At 38.9% G+C, this 22,400-nt stretch overlaps 1 protein-coding gene across 1 annotated transcript; it reads right to left on the reverse strand.

The window, feature by feature from the left end:
* Positions 1–5,016: 5,016 nt before the first annotated feature.
* Positions 5,017–12,018, reverse strand: GLYATL2 (glycine-N-acyltransferase like 2). The gene is given in 5 exon segments (XM_044259376.1): positions 5,017–5,458; positions 7,839–8,019; positions 8,113–8,239; positions 10,408–10,509; positions 11,941–12,018. Coding segments are annotated over 5 exon segments (879 nt in total). The 3' UTR covers positions 5,017–5,067.
* Positions 12,019–22,400: the final 10,382 nt, after the last annotated feature.

Genomic DNA, 22,400 nt, shown 5'->3' on the forward strand with positions numbered 1-22,400 from the left:
ACTCCCAGTCCCTGGCAACCATTATTCTACTCTCTGTTCCTTTCAGTTTGGCTTATTTAGATTCTGTACAAAAGTGAGATCATACAGTATTTGTCTTTCTCTGGCCTATTTAAGTTGGTGTGATGTCCTCAGGATCCATTCATGTTGTCACAAATGGCAAGATTTCCTTCTTTGTTATGACTAATATTCTACTGTGTATGTATACCACAACTTCTGTATCCATTCATCCATTTGTGGACACTTAGGCTGTTTCCATGTCTTAGTTACTTAGTTATAATGCTGCAGTAAACATGTAGATACAGATATCTCTATCTTTTTTTTTTTTTAAGATTCTATTTATTTGTCAGAGAGAGAGAGTGAGCACAAGCAGGGGGAGGGAGCGGCAGGCAGAGGGAAAAGCAGGCTCTGTGCTGAGCAAGGAGCCCCATGTGGTACTCAGTCCTAGAACTCTGGGATCATGATCTGAGTGGAAGGTAGATGCTTAACTGACTGAACTACCAAGGCATCAACAGATATCTCTTTGAGATTGTGATTTCCATATATATACATATATATATATCTCCAAATGCCAAGCAAGCACGTGGCCCAAATCCCTAGACAATGTGTGCCAGTTCTCCCGAACTTTACCCAAACTGATATTGATTTGGGTAGAAACCTCGTGAGAATTGGCTGGAGACCTCTGGTGAACTCGTAGAACCTTTATATCTATATAGATATATAGATATAACATATATGCATCTATATATCTATATAGATAGATATATGGATATGAAGGTAATGAAATATAACCTTCATATGAAATATAACCTATGTGTGTGTATATATATATATATATACACACACACACGCACACACACACCCAGAAGTGGGCTTGCTGGATCATAAGATAGTTCTAGTTTTAATTTTTTGAGGAACGTACATACTGTTTCCATCGTATTTTACACCACCTGATACAAAGTAAAGACTCAATAAATTATGAAGAATTTATACCAACATAACCATCTATTTAGCCACTCCATTTACCAAGGGCAAAGACTCATTCACTCCACAAGTAACTCTAGAAAGCCTACTGCGTGCTGGGCATGGGGACTTGAAAAAGACCTCAGACCAGAATGAGGCAGCTGTGCTATATCTCGGATGCTTTTAAGACAGTAGAAGTACAGTATTTCTGAAGATTAATCTGACATTAGCTCGGAGCATCTCACAAAAAGGTCACATGACAATAAGAAGCCAAGTTGAATTTGATGTCAGATTACCAGGGACATAACATTGATGTATTGCGAAGTACATTTGGGATTACCTTCAACGTGTGCATGCGCACAAACACACACACACACACACTAAAAACAAAAACATGATGTTCAATAAATACATTTGGCTGAGACAGGAGATTCAAGGGAGTTGGCACATTTTGGTATTTGCCTGTATTGATAATGGACAAAGCCCTATACAGGACACTTTGAAATCTTTGATGAAACCATTCTAATATTTGGAATTTATCCAAAGGAACAATTCAAATGAAAAATGCTCTATGAATAATTTTGTAAAGCAATACTAACTCATGGAGAAGTATTAGACACAGTCTCAGTTTACATAAATAATGGACTATTATTATTTTACCAATCTAAGGCCCATTAACATGAAAGATATGATATATGTGCTGGTATATGGAGTCTCAAGATGAACACAAAAAAGGCAGAAAATGACAATACATAAATTCTAATCAGATATGTAAAGTCTTTTTGTATGCATATTTATATAAATCACATAAGTATGATAGCAGCAATGTCCACAATAGCCAAACTATGGAAAGAGCCCAGATGTCCATTCACAGATGAATAAATAAAGAAGATGAGGTGTATTATGTACAACACACATGACGGAATATTAGCCATTAAAAAGAATAAAATCTTTCCATAGTTTGGCGACCATGGCCATTGCTGCTATAAACATTGGGGTACAGATGGCCCTTCTTTTCACGACATCTGTATCCTTGGGGTAAATACCCAGGAGTGCAATTGCAGGGTCATAGGGAAGCTCTATTTTTAATTTCTTGAGGAATCTCCACACTGTTCTCCAAAGAGGCTGCACCAACTTGCATTCCCACCAACAGTGGAAGAGGGTTCCCCTTTCTCCACATCCTCTCCAACACATGTTGTTTCCTGTTTTGTTAATTTTGGCCATTCTAACTGGTGTAAGGTGGTATCTCAATGTGGTTTTAATTTGAATCTCCCTGAGGGCTAATGATTCCCTTCAACAGACGAATGGATAAGGAAGATGTGGTCCATATACACGATGGAGTATTATTCCTCCATCAGAAAGGATGAATACCCAACTTTTGTAGCAACATGGACGGGACTGGAAGAGATTATGCTGAGTGAAATAAGTCAAGCAGAGAGAGTCAATTATCATATGGTTTCACTTATTTGTGGAGCATAACAAATAGCATGGAGGACAAGGGGAGATGGAGAGGAGAAGGGAGTTGAGGGAAATTGGAAGGGGAGGTGAACCATGAGAGACTATGGACTCTGAAAAACAATCTGAGGGGTTTGAAGTGGTGGGGGGTGGGGTGGGAGGTCGGGGTACCAGGTGGTGGGTATTATAGAGGGCACAGATTGCATGGGGCACTGGGTGTGGTGAAAAAATAATGAATACTGTTTTTCTGAAAATAAATAAATTGGAAAAAAAAAGAATAAAATCTTACCATTTGTAACGATATGGATGGAACTGGATGGTATTATGCTAAGCGAAATAAGTCAATCAGAGAAAGACCATTAGATGATTTCATTCCTATGTGGAATTTAAAAAAGAAAGCAGAGGATCATAAGGGAAGGGAGGGAAAAATAAAACAAGACAAGATCAGAGAGGAAGACAACCATAAGGGACTCTTAACTATAGGAAACAAACTGAGGATTGCTGGAGGGGAGTTTGGTGAGCGGATGAGATAACTTAAATAATGGGCATTAAGGAGGGCACATGATGTGATGAGCACTGGGAGTTTTTTGCAACTGATGATCACTAAACTACTAAACTCTACCTCTGAAACTAATAATACACTATATGTTAATTAATTTAATTGAAATAAAATTTTTAAAAATATGAAAATATAAAAGGAAACACCAAATAATACCATAGGAGTGTTACAGTTAAGACTTTTTTTAAATTGAAATTTTATGGCTTTAAATTTACACTTAATTTCATCTGTTCTGTGGTCCTCTTACTAGAATCTACCTCATCCTTTTGCAACTTCAAGCAGGACACTTATTTTCCCTGGTCATCATTTATCCAAGGGAAAAATTCTGACTACCTTAGAATGTTACTAGAGGATGGAATAAGATAATGTTTACATAGTATGTCTGTAAATTGTGTTTTCTGTCACCCAAACCAGCATATTCCTTCTAGAGGCTGTTTGAGTGTCTCCCCTCTACCAACAGCTAACTCCCAATTCTCCTTGTATTTCTTTTTTTTTTAAAGATTTTATTTATTTATTTGAGAGAGAGACAGTGAGAGAGAACATGAGTGAGGAGAAGGTCAGAGAGCGAAGCAGACTCCCCGTGGAGCTGGGAGCCTGATGTGGGACTCGATCCCGGGACTCCAGGATCATGACCTGAGCTGAAGGCCGTCGTCCAACCAACTGAGCCACCCAGGCGTCCCTCTCCTTGTATTTCTTTATCAGTTCAGAACAAGAGCCTGGCTTTGTCCTGTCAAGAATTTCTCACAGAAAAGGGTATTGCCCTATGCACAGTGGGTGCCTGATATAGGTATCTGAAATGGAAGACCTTTTTAGCCCAGCACAATTCTCAACCCAAACGAGTTCAGCAATTCTTACCCACATCCAACAGTAGCATTTTGATTCATTCTCTTACAGTGGGGAAAGCAAAAGGAGATGAGGGGTCCCAGAGCAATGATTCTCCCTTGTTATCACCTGCAAAGCTGTCAATCTTATTCAGTATCTGCAGAGATCCCCAAGTAAAGACAAAAGGCTGCAGGCCATTCTAGAAGATGAAAGGCACCATCAGCACAAACGTTTGGCAGCAGGGTATGAAAGTCAGTCCCTCCCTCAGGATCCCATGTTCAAAGAGGCTCCAAAATATTGACATGTTGGAAGCTTGCCCTCTGAGACTCTTTTCTCAGAAGGCTCAGGTGTTCTCTGGTCTTACAGTTCCTTCCATTACTCAGCACTTCTGTCTGGACTATGCAATCAGCTGGCCAAGCACAGGAAGGTAGATGGACCTCTATAAAAAATACCTCTTTTCCTTCATTCCCCTTTCACAAGCACCAACAAGAAGAGAAAGTTATTGTTAAGATTTGACTTTTAGAATCAGAGTTTTTAACTGTAAGTAAAGAAATTACTTATTTGAGGGGGGGCCCTTGGGTGGTGCAATTGGTTAAGCATCCAACTCTTGGTGGGAGGTCATGATGTCAGGGCCCCTCTTTGGGTTCCACACTCAGTGCAGAGTCTGCTTGAATTTCTCTCTCCCTTTTCCTCTGCCTCTTGCAAATAAATAAATCTTAAAAAAAACTAATAAAAAAAAACAAACTTAAAAAAATTTCACTGATGACCACATAATTTAATTCAGTAGAGTATCTCAAAACTCTTGAGAGGGTTTTGATCCTCTCAATCAAAGGCTGTGGGGCTTTGAGAGGTTCTTTGGAAAATTTTGTCAGAGGAAGGGGAAGATACCAGAGAAGACACTTTTCAAATCAGTCTTTTAATTTTCAAGCATCGAAGCATGGAAAAACAGGATTCTCTCATGAAAGAAGACTTCAAAGAGGAAAATATTGTTTTGAAAGGTTTATCTTGGCAGTAATGATTGACGTTGGATGATTTTAATTCTGAGAGGTCTGTCAACATAAAGGCAAAACATAACACCAAAAGTTCAAGCTTCCATTTTTCTCTATTATGGAGGAGGACAAAAATATTATGCAAGAGTGGGTTAAGTAATGCATGGAGCCCAAATAATTGGATTTTTTTCTGCTAATATAAATTATAATGTTTGTTTTTGAACTGGTATTTTTTTCACTGGTAAGAAAGACTTGTCATGGACAAGTAATCAGTAACATTTTCTAGGAGTGCGTTTCCCACTGATGCCAGCCACAAGGAGCAGCCTTAAGCCCTATACTTCTCAGTGCCTGAAGGTTTTCTTCATCTCTTGACACATGGAAATAAAATGGCATTTTTTTCTGAATAAAATACTTTATGAAGTGAAAACTGATTTTCTTCATGTAGCCTTTGTCTCGGTATTTGGGGACAGTGTAACCCATTCTCATCTCACAAGACTGTTCCATCACAATCCAAGAGATGGGATCCCCCTCTGGACCCAGCACACCAAATCCTGGAAAATTTTGGAGACAGCATTCAATATATTTCAAGTTCCTTTCATTTTTTCCAAAGTTCCACTGCTCATTCACAGGCCCCACATGGAAGGCATCCAAGATGTTCTGAAAGCTTCCTTTCCTGTCAACAAAAGAATGTGCATTTATTCAGCCAACATTTACAAAACACCAGGATTGCAGAGAATAAGACATCAACCCTTTCCTTGAAGATCCCACAGCCTAGAAGAAGAAACAGAAGGGCAAAAAAAAAAACAAAAAACAAAAAAAAAAAACCCTACTAATTCTTTGTCTGCTTCAAAAATGTTCCCAAATAATTAAGAGGGAGCTAACTGTATGTGCTTTATGATACACATAGTATAATACATCTCAAAAAAGTCTAATCGTATATCCAAAGAAAGAAGAAAATAAGATATGTCTTATAAAGAGGAAGGATATAGATAGACCAGAGTAGTCCTTGATTTTGTTTGCCTGAATTTTGTTTGAGGATGCATGTATGAACACACAGATTTTGAATTCTACCCACAAAATATCTAAGTGTATAAGATAATATTCCTTTCAACAGATATTTCAATAAAATATGTATCACAGGAAGGTGAAAGACATATTGATCTTATGATTTCATGTGTCCGAAAGCCCATTCATCACCATATGCCTCTAGAGAAGTGCCAAAAATGCAATGTAAGAAACACCAGTATAGGAAAAAGAATATTGGAATTTCCAATGGTAATGGTTACAATTTAATCCTAATTCTCTCACTGGACAAATTATCTGAGACTGAGTCTTTTCATCTGCAGAATCAGAATCACATCCTCTGTGGGTGGAGGAGGTTGGGACAGGTGGAAGAGTCCTAAGAAGTTTCACCTATCCCCAGGGAGGAGGAGTTTTCCAGAATTGGTCAGTTTCAAGGTCACCCAGATATTAATGGAGAATTCTTTATTTTTTCTTTGATCCCTTATTATCCAGTTATAACCTTCTCTAAAGACTGCCAGTAATGCCACTTAGTTATGTAGCCTTCCAGTAGTGCTCTGTAATTTTAGATGTTTACATATTATGATAGCATACTATATATGTTACTCAATTTTATTTGTTGTTGCTTTTCACCTAGCCATACATTTTGAAATTCTTCCCATATAGTTCATATAGAGCTGCTTCCTTCTTGTTAATGGCTGCTTATTACTCCATAACAAATCAACCTGTGTTGCTACTGAAGGACACATTTGTTATTTCATATGTTATGCTTTCACATATTGAATTCATCTAAATCTTAAAATCCAATTTGGGAATATCTTCCATAATATACATATTCTTTTACCTAACTATTTCAATTCCAGGACTCTTCTTTCAGAAATAGTTATACAATTTGGGCAATGATCTCTTTATTGAAGATATTTCTTACAGAATTTTTGTTACTAGGAAGAACTGGAGATAAATTGAAAGTGTGCTAAAATGGGAATACTTAACTGCATCTCCCTCTTATAGAAATCTATGCAACTGCCAAAATGAATGAAAAATATCTATATGAGCATACATGAAAGGTTTACATAGCATACTGCTGAGGGAAAAGAAACTGCAGTACAGTATCTGCATATGTTGTCAAAAAAAAAACCACAAGAAAACAAAACCAATTCATACATGTAGAGTACTAAAAGCACACACACCAATTTTTAAGAATATTTACAACTACACCGCCATCAAAAAGAATGAAATCTTGCCATTTGCAAGGATGTGGATGGAACTAGAGAGTATTATGCTAAGCAAAAGAAGTCAGAGAAAGATAATTATCATATGATTTAACTCATATGTGGAATTTAAAAAAGAAAAAAGAGATGAACATAGGGAAAGGGAAGGAAAAGTAAAATGAGATTAAAACAGAGAGGGAGGCAAACTATGAGACCCTTTTAACTATAAGGGCAAACTGAGGGTTGTGGAAGGGGAGGCGGGGGTGGATGGATAGGGCAATTGGGTGATGGGCGTTAAGAAGGGCACTTGATGTAATGAGCACTGGGTGTTCTATGCAGTGGACGAATCCCAAAATCTATCCCAAAACTAAAAAAATACACTCTGTGTTAACTAAACTCAATGTAAATTTAAAAATTTTTAAAAAGAATATTTATACCTAGACAGGAAGATTGTGGGGAATCCAAGTGAACAAACCTTCACTTTTTACTTTGAATACTTGCATAGTTTGTAGAGCATGAGGTATTTTTGCAAGAAATACGTAATTTCAGTAAAGACTCTCTAATCACTCTAATCACTATGATGTCCAGGACCCTCCCAGGAGGACTCGTATGAGAACTCAGTAGTTATACATGGAAAGGACCTCATCTAATGAAGACCCTTCTCCTGCTCAGCAAACTTCTGCTAATAGAGTTCCCTTCTGTTACTCCTACAAATGTGTACTGCATAGTTTATTGTCAAACTGTGCATTTCTGAGTGTGGTCCTTATGACAACTGAATGATTTGTTATTAGGAATTTGGGAAGCAACACAAAAAAATCTCACTTGCTATCTTCATCCACTTTGGGCATGCTAAATGATTCCACCAAACCCATCTGGTCATCACTTGATGTCTTGGGTTCCACTGGTATTTCTGTCATAATGACTGTGGCCCTCAAGTGATCTTCCTGCACTGATTTTGCAGCTGAAATCTTTCTTATTGCTGCCCCCACATTCACTTGGCAACCTGGAGAGAGCAGAAGAATGGGCAGTGCCTATCCCCTTCCACATCTAATGTGAAAGAACCAAGGGTCTTTGCCTTTTAACTTGGATCAGTTACCTTGGATCTAGAAAGTTTGTTCCCAACTGATAACCTGGGGGCGTGCCAGGACTTCCTCTAACTTGTCAGGAGCTTTGGTGAAGATGTGGTAAGTGTTGGTATAATGATCCAGGTCATCTTTCATCTCCTGATACAACAAATATTAATCATACTTATATGACAGTATGATTTACAAATTGTTCTTGCATATGTCTGGAGTGCGAGAGGCTCAATTGCTTAATACCCTCTGTTTGGGGGATGCCTGGGTGGCTCAGCTGGTTAAGTGTGGCTCAGTCGGTTAAGTGTCTGCCTTCAGTTCAGGTCACAGTCCTGGGGTCCTGGGATTGAGTCCCACATCAGTCTCCTTGCTCAGAGGGGACACTGCTTCTCCCTTTGCCTGCTTCTCCTCCTGCATGTGCTCTCTTTCTCTCTGACAAATAAATAAATAAACAAATATTTTTAAAAACAATATCCCGTGTTTTTCCTAGAGGTGCAGACAGAAGATGGCCTTGGAGTCCCTTGAACAATAATCACTAAGGACAGACTGAAGGTGGTGTCTTGAGGCAGCTCTTGGTAAGGTGGGAAGCAGCTCCATTGTCTGAGATGGAAGTTGCACCAGAAATAGGGTGTGTTAAGGGTTTTAAAGAGACAGTGCCTACCTTGTGGAGAGAAATATAGGGAAATATAGGAATATAGGTATCAGGACTTGAGGTCTGTGAAGAGACCATGTCCAGGCTAATTCGGACTCAGCACTCTGGTGCTGGCATGGTGATTGGCTCTTTTTTGTTTGTTTGTTTGTTTGTTTTCGCTGTCATAGATATATTTTTTCCAGGGATATATATTTTTTTAATTTATTTTCAACGTAACAGTATTCATTGTTTTTGCATCACACCCAGTGCTCCATGCAATCCGTGCCCTCTCCAATACCCACCACCTGGTTCTCCCAACCTCCCCCCGCCCCTCCCCCCCACCCCCACCCCTTCACTCTTGCTGTGCATGTGAATAGAGAGGACTTTCAGGAAGAACTGGAGCTCACAGCACTTGGAGGGAAGGGCCCTTCTCCCATGCCCCACATTCCTGCTGACCTTCTGCAACTTACACTCCCTTAGAGGTTGTTACAGGTGAGTTGTGCTCTAATTTTCCTGATAACTATGTAAATGGAGAAGTGTGGGCAGAGGGGTTAAAAAAAATCCCTATTTTGGGGTGGAAGAGATTTGCTACTTATACCCCACAAATCTGTAAGATGGGAAAGATATTTTCTCTAAATACATAGTTGTCTCTTTTTTCTTTTCTTTTCTTTTTTAGATTTTATTTGTTTATCTGAGAGAGAGCGAGCGAGCGAGAGAGAGATTATGTGTGTGCATGTGCACAGGAGGGGTAGAGTGAGAAGCAGACTCTCCACTGAGTGGGGATTCCCCACATGGGACTCTACCCCAGACCCTTAAATCATGACCTGAGCTGAAGGCAGACACCCAACAACTGAGCCACCCAGTCACCCCACACAGTTGGCTCTTGAGCAACACTAGTTTGAACTGTGCAGGTCCACTTTCAAGCAATTTTTTAAAAATAAATACAATATAATGCTGTAAATGTATTTTCCCTTAGGATTTGAATAACATTTTATTTTCTGTAGCTTACTTTATTGTAAGAATCTGGTATACAATACAAGAGCATATAAAATAGACTGCTTATGTTATTGGGAAGGCTCTGGTCAACAGTAGGCTACTAGTTGTTGAGTTTTTGAAGACTTGGGAGTTCTATACAGATTTTTGACTGCGGGAGTTGGTGTCCCTAACATCTGTGTTGTTCAAGGGTCAACTATACATGACTTATATCATGTTTAACAGTGCTCTGACACAGTAATTTTTATCAACTTTGCTTTTATAGCTAAGAAAGCCACAGTCTTCTAACGTCACACAACTAGTCACTTGACAGATTTAGATCTGAAACCCAGCATTGATTCAGATATTATTGTATTATATTGCTTTAGTCCCAGGGAAAGCAAAACATTTCCTAATTCTCTCCAGCCACAAACATCTATCTTGCAGTATATGCCTGCTACAAGAATCTCAATGGAAAAAAACTGACCAGATGGGATCCCGATGTTATTTACAAGCCCTGGATTATTGGCTATTTAGTTTATACCCATGACTTATTTCACTATCCTCCCCTTCTCTCCAAGAAGCCCTTCCAAAATCTATATGGGTCAGGGGTGCCAAGGTTCTTCTCTGCAGCCCCCAGATTCAGTTCCCTCATATCCACACGGTAACCATCCTGATTGTGACTGGCTTGGTATTCAGTAGCTGGTGCTCTTACCTCTTTCCGATGCCAAGTAATTACCATCTGATAATCTGGCCAGGTGTCCACCAGCACTTCCATGTTGAATGAGGTTTAAATGTTGAAAATGGCACCATATGCCTAAAAAAGAACAGATCAACAGGTGAAAATGACATTTTCCTTTGAGATAGGGTCTTAGAAGTAGTTGGGAAATAATCCAAGATTAGGAGCACTAAAAGGGATAGAGCTAGTGATTTCAGGATGGCTCCCCAAATACCCATTGGAGGGTATGCTGGGAAAAAAAAAAACCAGGAAAGGTCCACAAAATCTAAGGAAATAGCCGATTCAAGAGGAACTGGCTCCCCTGACATTCATTCATTCTTCTTTTTTTTTAAATTCATTCCTTTTTTTCCCCACTTCATAATATACCATTTTTTGGGCACCTGTTGTGTGTCAAGTGTGAAGGATTCCAAGGTAAGTAGGACATGGCTACTGCATGGATGTAGGATGGAGTAGGATGGAGCACCTGGGTGGCTCATTGGGTTAAGCTTCTGCCTTTGGCTCAGGTCATGATCCCACGGTCCTGGGATCTCTGCTTGCCAGGGAGTCTTCTTCCCCATCTCTCTCTCTGCTTGCCTCTTTGCCTACTTGTGATCTCTGTCAAATAAATAAATGAAAATCTTCAAAAAAAAAAGTCTAGCAGGATGGAGAGGTACACAGTCTGATCTTAATAGGACACATGTTCTGATAGATGCATGCACATGGCTGTGTGGGATCTCAAGGAAGAAAAGCATTACCTGTCAGGGAGTGTTGGGAGACTTACAGAAGAAGTAATATTTGAATCTGGTCTTCAGGGACAAGGTAAGTCGTTTCCTGGCAAAACAAAGAAGGAGGGCAAGTAATTTTTGGTGAGAGAAAAAGCATGTTTGAGTAGCTGATGGTGTGGCAGATTGTATCATACCTGCTGAGCTCTGAGAGGCTTAGTGATTGTACCTTGTGGTACGTAGCAGGGATGTGTTGCAAGATGAAGTGGAGAAGCTGGGACATTTTCTGATCAACATCACAATTAAGGGGTGTGGATTTTATGCCTTGAACTGAAAGTTTAAACAAGGGAGAGGTATGATCATATTTGTGTCAAATAGATGACTCTGATCACCATCTGTAGGTGAATTAGTAATACTGCAGAAAAGCAGGTATTGCAATAGCCCGGAGCAGATAAGGAATTCTACTAGAGATAGCGGTAGAATGGATTTGAACAAGTTTTAAGAGGCCAAAGAAGGAGGAAAAGGACGAGGCAGCTGAGGACGAGGAGGAAGGAGGAGGAGAAGAAGAAGGGGGGAGGATGAAGAAGAAAAAGAGGGAAGGGAGACAAGGAAGAAGAGGAAGGGGAGAGGGGGATGAGGAAGAGGAAGAAGGAGAAAAGTAGGTGCCTGATCCAGGTATTAAGACCATCCCTGCAGAGGGAATCTGACTTCAGATTTGTATTTTAATCTGCCCTGGGCAGGTTCTGAACCCTGAATCTATACTCCCACACTTTACTCCTCTCTCCCAGGTTTCTCCCAACTCTCTCACCTTCAAGGACTCAGGGATGCTCTTTTCCAAGGATTCATACAGAATCTGCAGCTTTGGGGGTTCATGAAGCACAAACATCTTGTATAGCACTTCAGCCCTTTTCTCTTAGGAAGATGACTTAAGGAAAAAATCATGCAAACAGAGATATCTTGAGGGATGAGACAGGTGTCCAGGAAAAGGAGGAAAGAGGAATCACCTAGGACATCATATATTGCCAGAAACAAAGGGCTTTGGAAATTATCAAACCCAGAGCTTTCATTCTGTAAATGAGAAACTAAAGCTCAGAGATGCAACTCAACCCTGGGGCTCCTGGGTGATCTTCCTACAATTCCACAGAAAGTACCATAACACAACTTGTGAAATGAACCTCTTCATGCCCATTTGATTCAAATTAGGCCAAGACTCTAAGAAGCAAATGTCACTAGCTGTCCAGCTGCAAGTGAAGAACAATGAATCTTTCAGAAAAACTGTCCCAGAGGACCCTGAAGTCCTTGGGCATTGAAACACTTGCTCTAATGTTGCTGTAAAATTAGTATTTTCAGGCATCATGAAAGAATGCGATCTTCTGGAAAAGATTCTAAAGACCATATTACATGTAGTTGCTTTTTTCTGAGGAACAAAATCATGGGAAGGAAAAATTATTGATCAGCGATGATATTACCCAAGTATAAGTTGGCTAAATATAGAAACTGGAATTATGTCCTAGAAACCTTAAAAATAGAGCAAACCTTTTCATTCAATAATTTCACTTTTAGAAACTCAACCCAAGGAAGCAATAATAGGTATCTGTAGAGATGTAAATACAAAGAAATTCATTGCAGTATTATGATATGGTAAATTTAGAAATTATCTAAAACTGGGACATGAGTCTGGCTCGGTCAGAAGAGCATGTGACTCTTGATCTCCAGGTTGAGAGTTCGAGTCCCACATTGGGTAGAGAGGTTACTTAAATAAATAAAACTTTAGAAAAATAGAAATGATCCTAAGCCCATTATAGAGGAATGCTTAAATTAATGGTGGGCATATCCAAATTGTGGATTACCAGGCAACCGTGAAAATGATGTCTTCAAAGTATATTTAAAGACAGAGAAAAATGACCATGTTATAAACAAAGGGAAATATCTAATATAATCCCAAATGAGTAATATAAAGATGGACAAGTAAATGGTTACTTATGTATATGTATGTATGTGTATATCCACCAAATTCATTCTAAAACAAAGTAGTAATTAAACAAGATACACATATGAACTTTTTTCCAGTCTTATTCACAAGAATATCTGACTATAGGGGTGCCTGGGTGGCTCAGTGGGTTATGCTTCTGCCTTTACCTCAGGTGATGATCTCAGGGTCCTGGAATTGAGTCCCTCATTGGGGTCTCTGCTCGGTGGGGAGCCTGCTTCCCCTCTCTCTCTGCCTACTTGTGATCTGTCTTTCTCTCTGTCAAATAAATAAATAAAAATCTTAAAAAAAGAATATCTGACTATAAATATAATTACATAATATATATTTATATTACATATACCTGATCAAGGTATATATGATACATAAAGACATTGATAAGATAAACCATGTTTTCTAAAAACCAACAAATACAAAAAATTCAAAGCAATTTTGAAGGCTTAGAGTGGAGCCATCAATTTATTCATTTTTAAGGTTTATTTATTTCCTTATTTTATAAATATTTTATTTATATATTTGAGACAGCGAGAGAGCACAAGCGGGATAGAGAGGAGTGGAAAGAGAGAGAGAAGCAGACTCCCTGCTGCTGAGGGATCCAGATGTGGGGCTCAATCCCTAGACTCTGGGCTTGATCATGACCTGATCTGAAAGCAGATGCTTAACTGACTGAGCCACGTCATCTCCCTGGAAATGAGAGACTTTAAACTAAATTTAACTTATGGGATCTAGAAGAAAGAAGGACAGAAATAAAGGATGATGGAGACCAATCAAGTGGCACAGTATGGAAAGAACAAGGGATGAAAGCACTTTATAAGGTCAAAGAATAGCAATGGTGATAGACAAGGGAAATGAATTCAAACCATAGGAGATTGGGGTCATAAATTAAGCTATTAGAGGTTAGGATTTCAGAGGTGGGTTAGTTCTGAACGTATGGCTATTGGCTTCGACTTCAAATCAATAGAATCAGAGCCAGTAAGGGACTAGGAGTTTTGGGTATGATAGACATCACGATGATGTGGCAGGAGTTTTGACAGAAAAGTCTGTGAGTCAGATGCCAAATGCATCTGTCAATGGAGAAAAATTTGGCAGAAAACAACAGGAAAGAGTCAGACTTCATCTTAGTCATCTGGCACAGGACTCAAAGGAAGGTTTTCTGTGCAAATGAATGAACGAAAAACACTTTAGAGGCCAGGAGAATGCTGATTCTTATCTTTACCACAGTTTTCATGGGTGTCTAGAGGGTGTAGGAACAGGTACATGGGTATCAGTTATTTTTTAGTTCAAGGAAAGGATTTGAACTGCTTACCAGTTTAAAATGACACCCACTAGTAAACGGTAGATCCTTAAAGTACTTCCTGGGCTCCAGAGACATACATTTTGAGGACTTGGTTCTTGACAGTGGAATTTGTGGGTACTTCTCCCAATGATTCCAAGGGTGGGAAAGTGAATTAACAAATACAAATTATTTAGAACCATGATTCTGATTAGTTGAAAAGCCGAGGAAAAAAATGCTTTGGCTGTCCAAAACAATTCTGCATACCTGAAGTTTCTCCGTAGACGTGGATATACACCAGCTTCTGTCATTGTTCAGTTTGACAGTGGAGACGCTTCTGGAGCTATCACCTTACAGTCTCATCCCCACTAAACTTGAACTGACTCAGGTTGTCAGTGTTTAGCATAAAACTGCAAGATGTTGTGGGTTCCTGTAGAGCAAACTGGAGGTCCTGACCTTTGACATTAAGTCAGAGGAAGACCAGGAATATGCTCTGTATAAATAACTTCTACAATTACAAGAAGTTTCCCACTGAAGTTTTTATTTATGTGCAGTCACTTACAGTCTATTGGCTATTTCAAAGCAATAAAAATAAGGCAACTGTAGAGATGGCAAAAATGGCTTAGCAGCCGCATTATTTAAATGGTATCATTAAGACAAAGAAAAGATGTGGAAAATTTGGCTTCACTGTGAAATGCTTGGTTTACCACCTTCCACCATTTATGACCTGGAAAACCTGAGAACACCCTTGGGCAGTTGTTGTTAGTATAAGAACTGAGTTCATACACCTTGCCCTTCCTATTGTTTACAGGGAAGAGGACAAATGAGAGGGGAGGTATAGTAAACACAAAAAGAATAAACACTTAATGGATAAAAAGCATGAGAGGGGCTGGAATTCATTTTGGAGAGGAACGAAAGTAAAATGTCTTTTCTAAGTGTTCTCCTCAGCCATCTACCTCAAGATCATCTGGCCTTCCTTGTTCAAATTATAGGAATTTCTCCAAATCAATGGAATCAAGGTCTTCCAGAATGCTTGGGAATATGATTTCATACAAAGCTACCTTAAAGAGTCCGGTCTACGTTAACATTTGGGACACTGAGAGAGAGGAGAAGGTAAATAAGCTTTCAACGTTTTACCTACTTTCTGGAATGCTGTGAAACAAGGTAAAAAAATTAAATCATTCATGAAGTGAGAACAACAAGAGTTATTTCACACAAATCAGGAAGATGATGCTGGGAAAATGAATATCTTCAAGAAAATTACAAAACTAGATGATGTTGGGAGAATGAATGTCTTCCACAAAATCACAAAACTAGCCAAGAACAATGCCTCAACTGAAGCCAAAGACCAGGTTCTTTTAACAACATCATGATTCTTCAGTGAGTCATTCCCTACCCATGGCTAGTCTATGTTTTTTATAAACATACTTCATTCATTTAGATAAAATTGTAAATATCACAGATATATGTGCTTGTTATATAAGGTCTTGCAGTTTCAGTAATTCCACTTTTTGAGCCAAAAATAGTTTACACAATCTATCAAAGAATTTTGACACACTTGTAATTTTCTATGATTAATTCATTCACAAATTTACATTAGCTACCATATGTTAATTCATCCTCTTTTTACATATGTTGCTCTATTTCCTGACACTAAAAGCGTATTTTCTTTCATACTTGAGATGGTACTGTGGATAGCTGAGATCACACAATTTTGTGTCCCACACTGTACATCACATAAGTAATTTCTCAAGCCACTAAAAATTTTTCTAAAGATAATCTATAATGTTTGCACAATTGAAATGTCCACTTAAGAAAGAATTTTATTTCACGATATTTGGACTCATAATAGGAGACCTAATTACTAACATAACATTCCTGGGTGCTCTTTCTTACTTCCATAGATACGTATGGACAGTCACTTTTTGTTTCTAATGGCTTATTCTACCAAATATTCCTATCCCAAATAGACACTCTTATTACTCACACCTTTATGGAACTTGGACACTTTGGGATTTTTTGTATGCAAATTTCCAGTCTTCTGTAACTGTGTAGAAAAGAAGATAGAAAGGAGAAAAGGGGGGAAACCAGATGGTAGAGTGGAATAAGAAGAGACCTTCTCATGGAGACATTGCAAAGACAAGTGTATTGGGGCAGGTCACCTCAAAATTTCAGTAACTTAAGATACAAGTAAAGTAAAACTTTACTTCTTGCCCACATCACAGTGCCATATGAGGGAGAAGAAATTCTGTCCCACACAGTCCTATAAGAATGAACTTTTTATTTAAATTCCAGTGAGTTAACATACAGTGTAATATTAGTTTCAGGTGTACAATGTAGTGATTCAACACTTCCATATATCACAGAGGCTCATCCCATCATGTGCACTCCTTCCTCCCCATCACCTACTTAACGCATCCTCCCCAACCCCATCCCCTCTGATAACCATCACTGTGTTCTCTATAGTTAAGAGTCCATTTCATGGTTTGCCTCTCTCTCTTTAAGATGTAGGTTTTTTCCATATTGTTATTCTGTCTTCCTCTAAGACCTGAGTTTTCTCTAATAAGCTCATAAGTAGAGGAAGAGAGGAAGGGTCAGCCCTGGAAAGGGTGCCATCACATCACTAAAATTCCACTAGCCATAATCAGGCCCATGACTATACTTAACTATAACTGAGACTGGACAATTGTTTCTAGCCATGGTCTCAGAAAAAAAAAAGAAATAGAGACCATGGTATTGATGAGCACGTGAAGAAACTGCCACAATGAGGGAAGATAACCTGCTGTCAAAAGAGAAGAAGTCAGAAAATGAATAAAGAAGCCTGATGGAGGAAACGATCAACATCTTCCAAATCCTAAAGTCAGTAAGCTGTTGGTATATCGATGGAGAACCAAACAAAGAAATGGGTATTCCCTGCAATAGACTTCAGTGAACCTATTATAGGGAAACTATAAAGGAGAGAAGTACTGATTCTGTCCAGAAAAAGGCAAATAGAATCAACTGCCTGAATCCTTTCTTTCTTTCTTTTAAAATATTTATTTATTTATTTGACAGAGAGAGAGATCACAAGTAGGCAGAGAGGCAGGCAGAGAGAGAGGAAGGGAAGCAGGCTCCCTGCTGAGCAGAGAGCCCGATGCGGGACTCAATACCAGGACCCTGAGATCATGACCCTAGCGGAAGGCAGCGGCCCAACCCACTGAACCACCCAGGTGCCCACCTGAATCCTTTCTTGAACAGGTACAACAACCCATTCACTTGCCATTCCTTTATCACAAATACTAGTTGAATACCCACTCTGTTAGACACTGTTCTAGACTGTGAGGTTCAAAGGAGCCAGGCAAGTGAAGGAGAGGAGAGATGTTGGAGTAGGTGAAGACCATGCTCCAGGCAGAGGAATAGCATCTGAGTAGAGCACTTTTGGAAGATGTACCTGAGCAACTCAGGTTTGACTGGAGCATAGATGAGAGGGTGAAAGAGGGTGCCAAGTGAGAAGGCAGTTATCGGTCCTTAAGTTCTCAATAAGAACTTTCAAAATTCATCCCCAAGATGATAGAAGCCAGTTGGAAAGTCAGGACTGGAGAAACATGGCTGGGAGGTGGGTGTCTGTTGGAGGGATATGCACAAAGGTTATGGCCTCCTGAGTGATATAATAGCTGTTGTTGTGGAAAGAGGAAGGTTGATTTGAGATAGGGCAAATGTAGGATTGACAGAATTTGGTGAGTGATTGTGAGAGAGGGGAATGTAAAACATGACCTCTAGGTCTGTGGACTGACCTAATGGAAACATGGTTAATTGTTTTTTATAATTTTTTTATTATGTCATGTTAGTCACCATACAGTACATCATTACTTTTTGATGTTGTGTTCCCTAATTCATTGTTTGTGTATAACACCTAGTGCTCCATGCAATACATGCCCTCCTTAATATCCATCATTGGGCTTGATAATTTTAATTATTTTAAAGGAAAGATACATGAGTAGGTAATGGTGTCACTTCACCTGAGGTCCCTATTATGGTTTTAGAACAGCTATAAAGCCAAATCTCTCTATATACTTATAAATGTCCTTAGTTTTGATGGTGTTTTCATGGTCTCAAATCTTCTAAAGTCAGTTCCCTCAATCCAGTTCTTTCTATGAGAATACATATTTCTCTACAACAAATTCTGCAGTCTTCATGAGACTGCATACTTCCTCATACTTCATGATAAAGGATTTGCTATTTATCAGGGAAGACTTTTAAATCTGCTTAGGAACATTCTGTTAGAAAACAGGAGAAGGGAGTTGGGGGAAATTGGAGGGGGAGATGAACCATGAGAGACTGTGGACTCTGAGGAACTAACTGAGGGTTTTGGAGGGGAGGGGGCGTGGGAGGTTGGGTGAGCCTGGTGGTGGGTATTATGGAGGGCACATATTGCATGGCGCACTGGGTGTGGTGCATAAACAATGAATTCTGGAACACTGAAAGGAAATTTTAAAAGTCAGTAAAAATTTAAAAGTAAAACAGAATGTAAACAACAGAAACTCAAAAATGGTCTGCAGTTGCTAGGACTGTAGTTTTTGAATAGTAAAGACTAACCCTGACTAATTAACAATACACTAAACACAGTTTTTATAAAGATTTTATTTATTTATATACTTTTTTGAGAGAGAGAGAGAAAGCCGGGGGAGGGGCAGAAGGAAAGGGAGAGAGAGAACCTCAAGCAGACTCTGTGCTCAGTGCAGAGTCCGACGTGGGGCTCAATCCCACAGCCCTGAGAAATGCCCTGAACCCAAATCAAGAGCCAGACACTTAAACAACTGAGCCACCCTGGCACGCCTACTAAGCCTATTCTAACTAGTGAATGTACTGTTTTATTGTTCCTCCCCTATGAAGTAAAAACATCACTAGTCTCTATATTTTATAGAGGAGTACATAAAGATACAGAGAGATTAAGAAAATTACTCACGATTTTACGTGATGGAAATTGCTGAGCCGGACCTCAGATCTAGATAGTTTGTTTCCAGAGCCCAAGGCTCCAGAGCCTTTGCCAAAGGCCTCCGGTGTAATGAAGGTAAACATCATCCTTCAACTTCTGATGGCCACAGCTATTTGAACCACATGAACTGCCAGTTTCCTCATTGATGTGGAAGCCAACAAAAAGGTAAAAAGAGGTAAATATTAAGAGCTTTTGTTTGTTCAACTATTGAAAGTGTACTGCCAAAACTATAAGACAGTCCTTGACTCAAGAATATTTTCAGGGGTGCTTGGGTGGCTCAGCCAGTTAATTGTCTAACTCAGGATTTCACCTCAAGTCATGATCTCAGGGTCATGAGACTAAGCCTGGGGTCAGGCTCTGAGCTCAACACAGAGTCCACTTGAGATTCTGCTTAAGAATTCCTCTGTCCCTCCCACTGCTTGTGGGACCTTTCTCTGTCTCTCTCTTAAATAAATAAATAAACAAACAAACAAATAAATAAATAAAATCTTTTTTTAAAAAAAGAATATTTTCAGATCAAGCTAGTTTAGAATAAATGCATCGAGGTCCACAGTGTTCAGGGTTATTTCTAGGAGATTAGCAAGTAATCCAAAAGGAACTTGGACCGGAGGTTGTGTCCTTCCCCTTTTCCATTGAGTCTTCCCTACCCAGCACTGGTAGAGTCATAATACAAATCAGTAGTTAAAACCAGGAGTTTCCAGTGATTGGGTGATCCTGGTTCTCGACTAGGTCCTGAAACTGAGCATCTACAGGACACTGAGCAAGCCATGTACACACCTGAAGCTTTTATAGAGCAGTGATATATAAAGAATCATACTATCTACTTCACGGAGCTGCTGAAGATGATAAAATAATTCACGGGGTGCACAAAGCAAACTTTCTGGAGCATACTGCATGTTTTTAAAGCATGGCTATCTCCACCCCTGTTTCCTAATCAGGTCACATTCTTATTCAGTAAAACAGTTTTTTCACCTAGACCCCTGGTACGGATGCAAGATCAGCCAACCAGGTGCTTTCACTGGATCTGTTGAATCCTGAGAGAGTTGCTTGTGGGAGAATGCATCTATACTTCATGTTTCCTGGACCTCCTGAACTTTCCTGAGATACTCTCTGTTCCCAGTACTGGTTCTAAGGTCTCTTTCACCACAGTGAACTCCTTGTTACTTAAATCACCCAGAGAGATGCTAACAACCAATAACCCTCATTGATGAAGTACCTTTACACGATAGCAGTATATTTGGTATTCATTCATATGGCATTCCCTTGATTTTCACATGTATTCAAGAGTTCTACTCATGTAGTCATTTATTCAAACCTTGTTTTAGCTCTGCCATTTACTCTACTGTGTGACTCAGGGAAAGGAACCTAAATCTCAGACTCTTTTTCTGTAAAATATGGACATTTAGACCAGCAAGATTGTTTGCAGGATTACAGCTATCTGAATATATATAATTTTTAACTACCATGGCAAATAATATTGACTTGAGCTTCCATGTATCTGGAAGAGATATGGCTTTTGGTAGAAAAATAATGCAATGAAGAAGAAAGAATTAATGTTTACTTTTGGTTTCTCAAAAAAAAAAAAAAGAACTAAGAAGCAAAGCTTTTTCTTTTCCCCTTTTTATCTCATCAGAAACCAAAACTGGAAGCCTCTTCTCATAGACATCTTCCTTTCTGTTTAAGGCATCAAGACCTATGATTTGCTGCTCTGGGGGATATAACAATGAGGACACCTTTGGGTGCTGTAGGTTGTGAGGGAGAAGGAGGAATCAGGTGGTGAGGAAGACTAGCCATCAGAACTATGATTTTTCCCTTGAGGGTTTTTGCTTTGGAGCAGGCACAGGGGGTGCTGGATGAGGAAGGATTCTTGACTCCACTTTCCTACTTGATACCTGGGATTCCCTGTACAACTCTGGGAGCAGAACAGGTGAGTATATTTGGTGGCACATCATAATCACCAGGAGACCTTGACACTAATTGTTTCTGGGTACAAGTGGCCCCTGACCTGGGCACTATACTTTAGAGGGATTGGCATATTACAATCATTAACTTACTCAAAACAACATGCCTCCTTTACAACATAGGCTTCTTCTCAGTGTTCTTGTGACTGATACTATTCAGGTCCCAGGAAAATGTTTCACATTTTTAGAACTAAAGACTACCAATCTAAGACTATGAAGGTTAGTAGGTTGTGACATTATTAAACGTTGTAAGAAAAAAGACTTAACTTACATTGTTTATTACTTAACTTAGATACAATAGCCCAGATACAATACATGATGACATAAGGTAGCCCCTGGTGCCCATTTTCTTTGCGCTCCAAATCATGAGTCTAGAGGTTCTAATGACTTAGTAGAGTGTTTGCAATAGTTGCATAAAGGAGATAAGGGACAGTTTGCAATACTAAGTAGTTAATTTTGCTCTTCAGTTAGTCGTCATGTAGATGTAGAGAGAACATGTATGAATTGTGACATCAATTCTTTATATTGTTTAAAGCATCCAGATGTTGTTTGAAGACATGATAAAGTGATCACTTTATCATGAAGTGATCATGATTGATATGCTGAAATCAAATAATTGGGAATAGCTCTACAGTAATAATTTATCTTACATGACTACCTTATAACAGCATCTGAACATCATATATAAAATTCATGTTTTATTTATGAATATAGGAAATACTTTAAGAATTTTAATACCTGTTGCCACTGCCTTGGCAATGGAAGATTTGATTGATAGAAATCAGTCTCAGTGCTGTAATGATTCAAGAAAAAAAAAAAAGAAAGCTTAGCTAACTCATCAGTGTTGAAAAAGAAAAAATTACGTGACATTGTTTATAGAGAACATTTTGTAATTTTGATTAAATGGAAGTAAAGAAAAGAAATTTTATTAAATAAATTTGTAATAACTGATAAATTATGTAGATCCCTATTGCTTCTCAGCCTTTTGGCTAAGATCAGGTAAAATAACACAATCAGACCTTATTGTGTTAGTCACCTCAATATCATAAATAGAATACCCAAAGGTACT

The sequence above is a fragment of the Neovison vison genome, chromosome 7, assembly GCF_020171115.1.
Source record: "Neovison vison isolate M4711 chromosome 7, ASM_NN_V1, whole genome shotgun sequence".
Classification (NCBI taxonomy): domain Eukaryota; kingdom Metazoa; phylum Chordata; class Mammalia; order Carnivora; family Mustelidae; genus Neogale; species Neogale vison.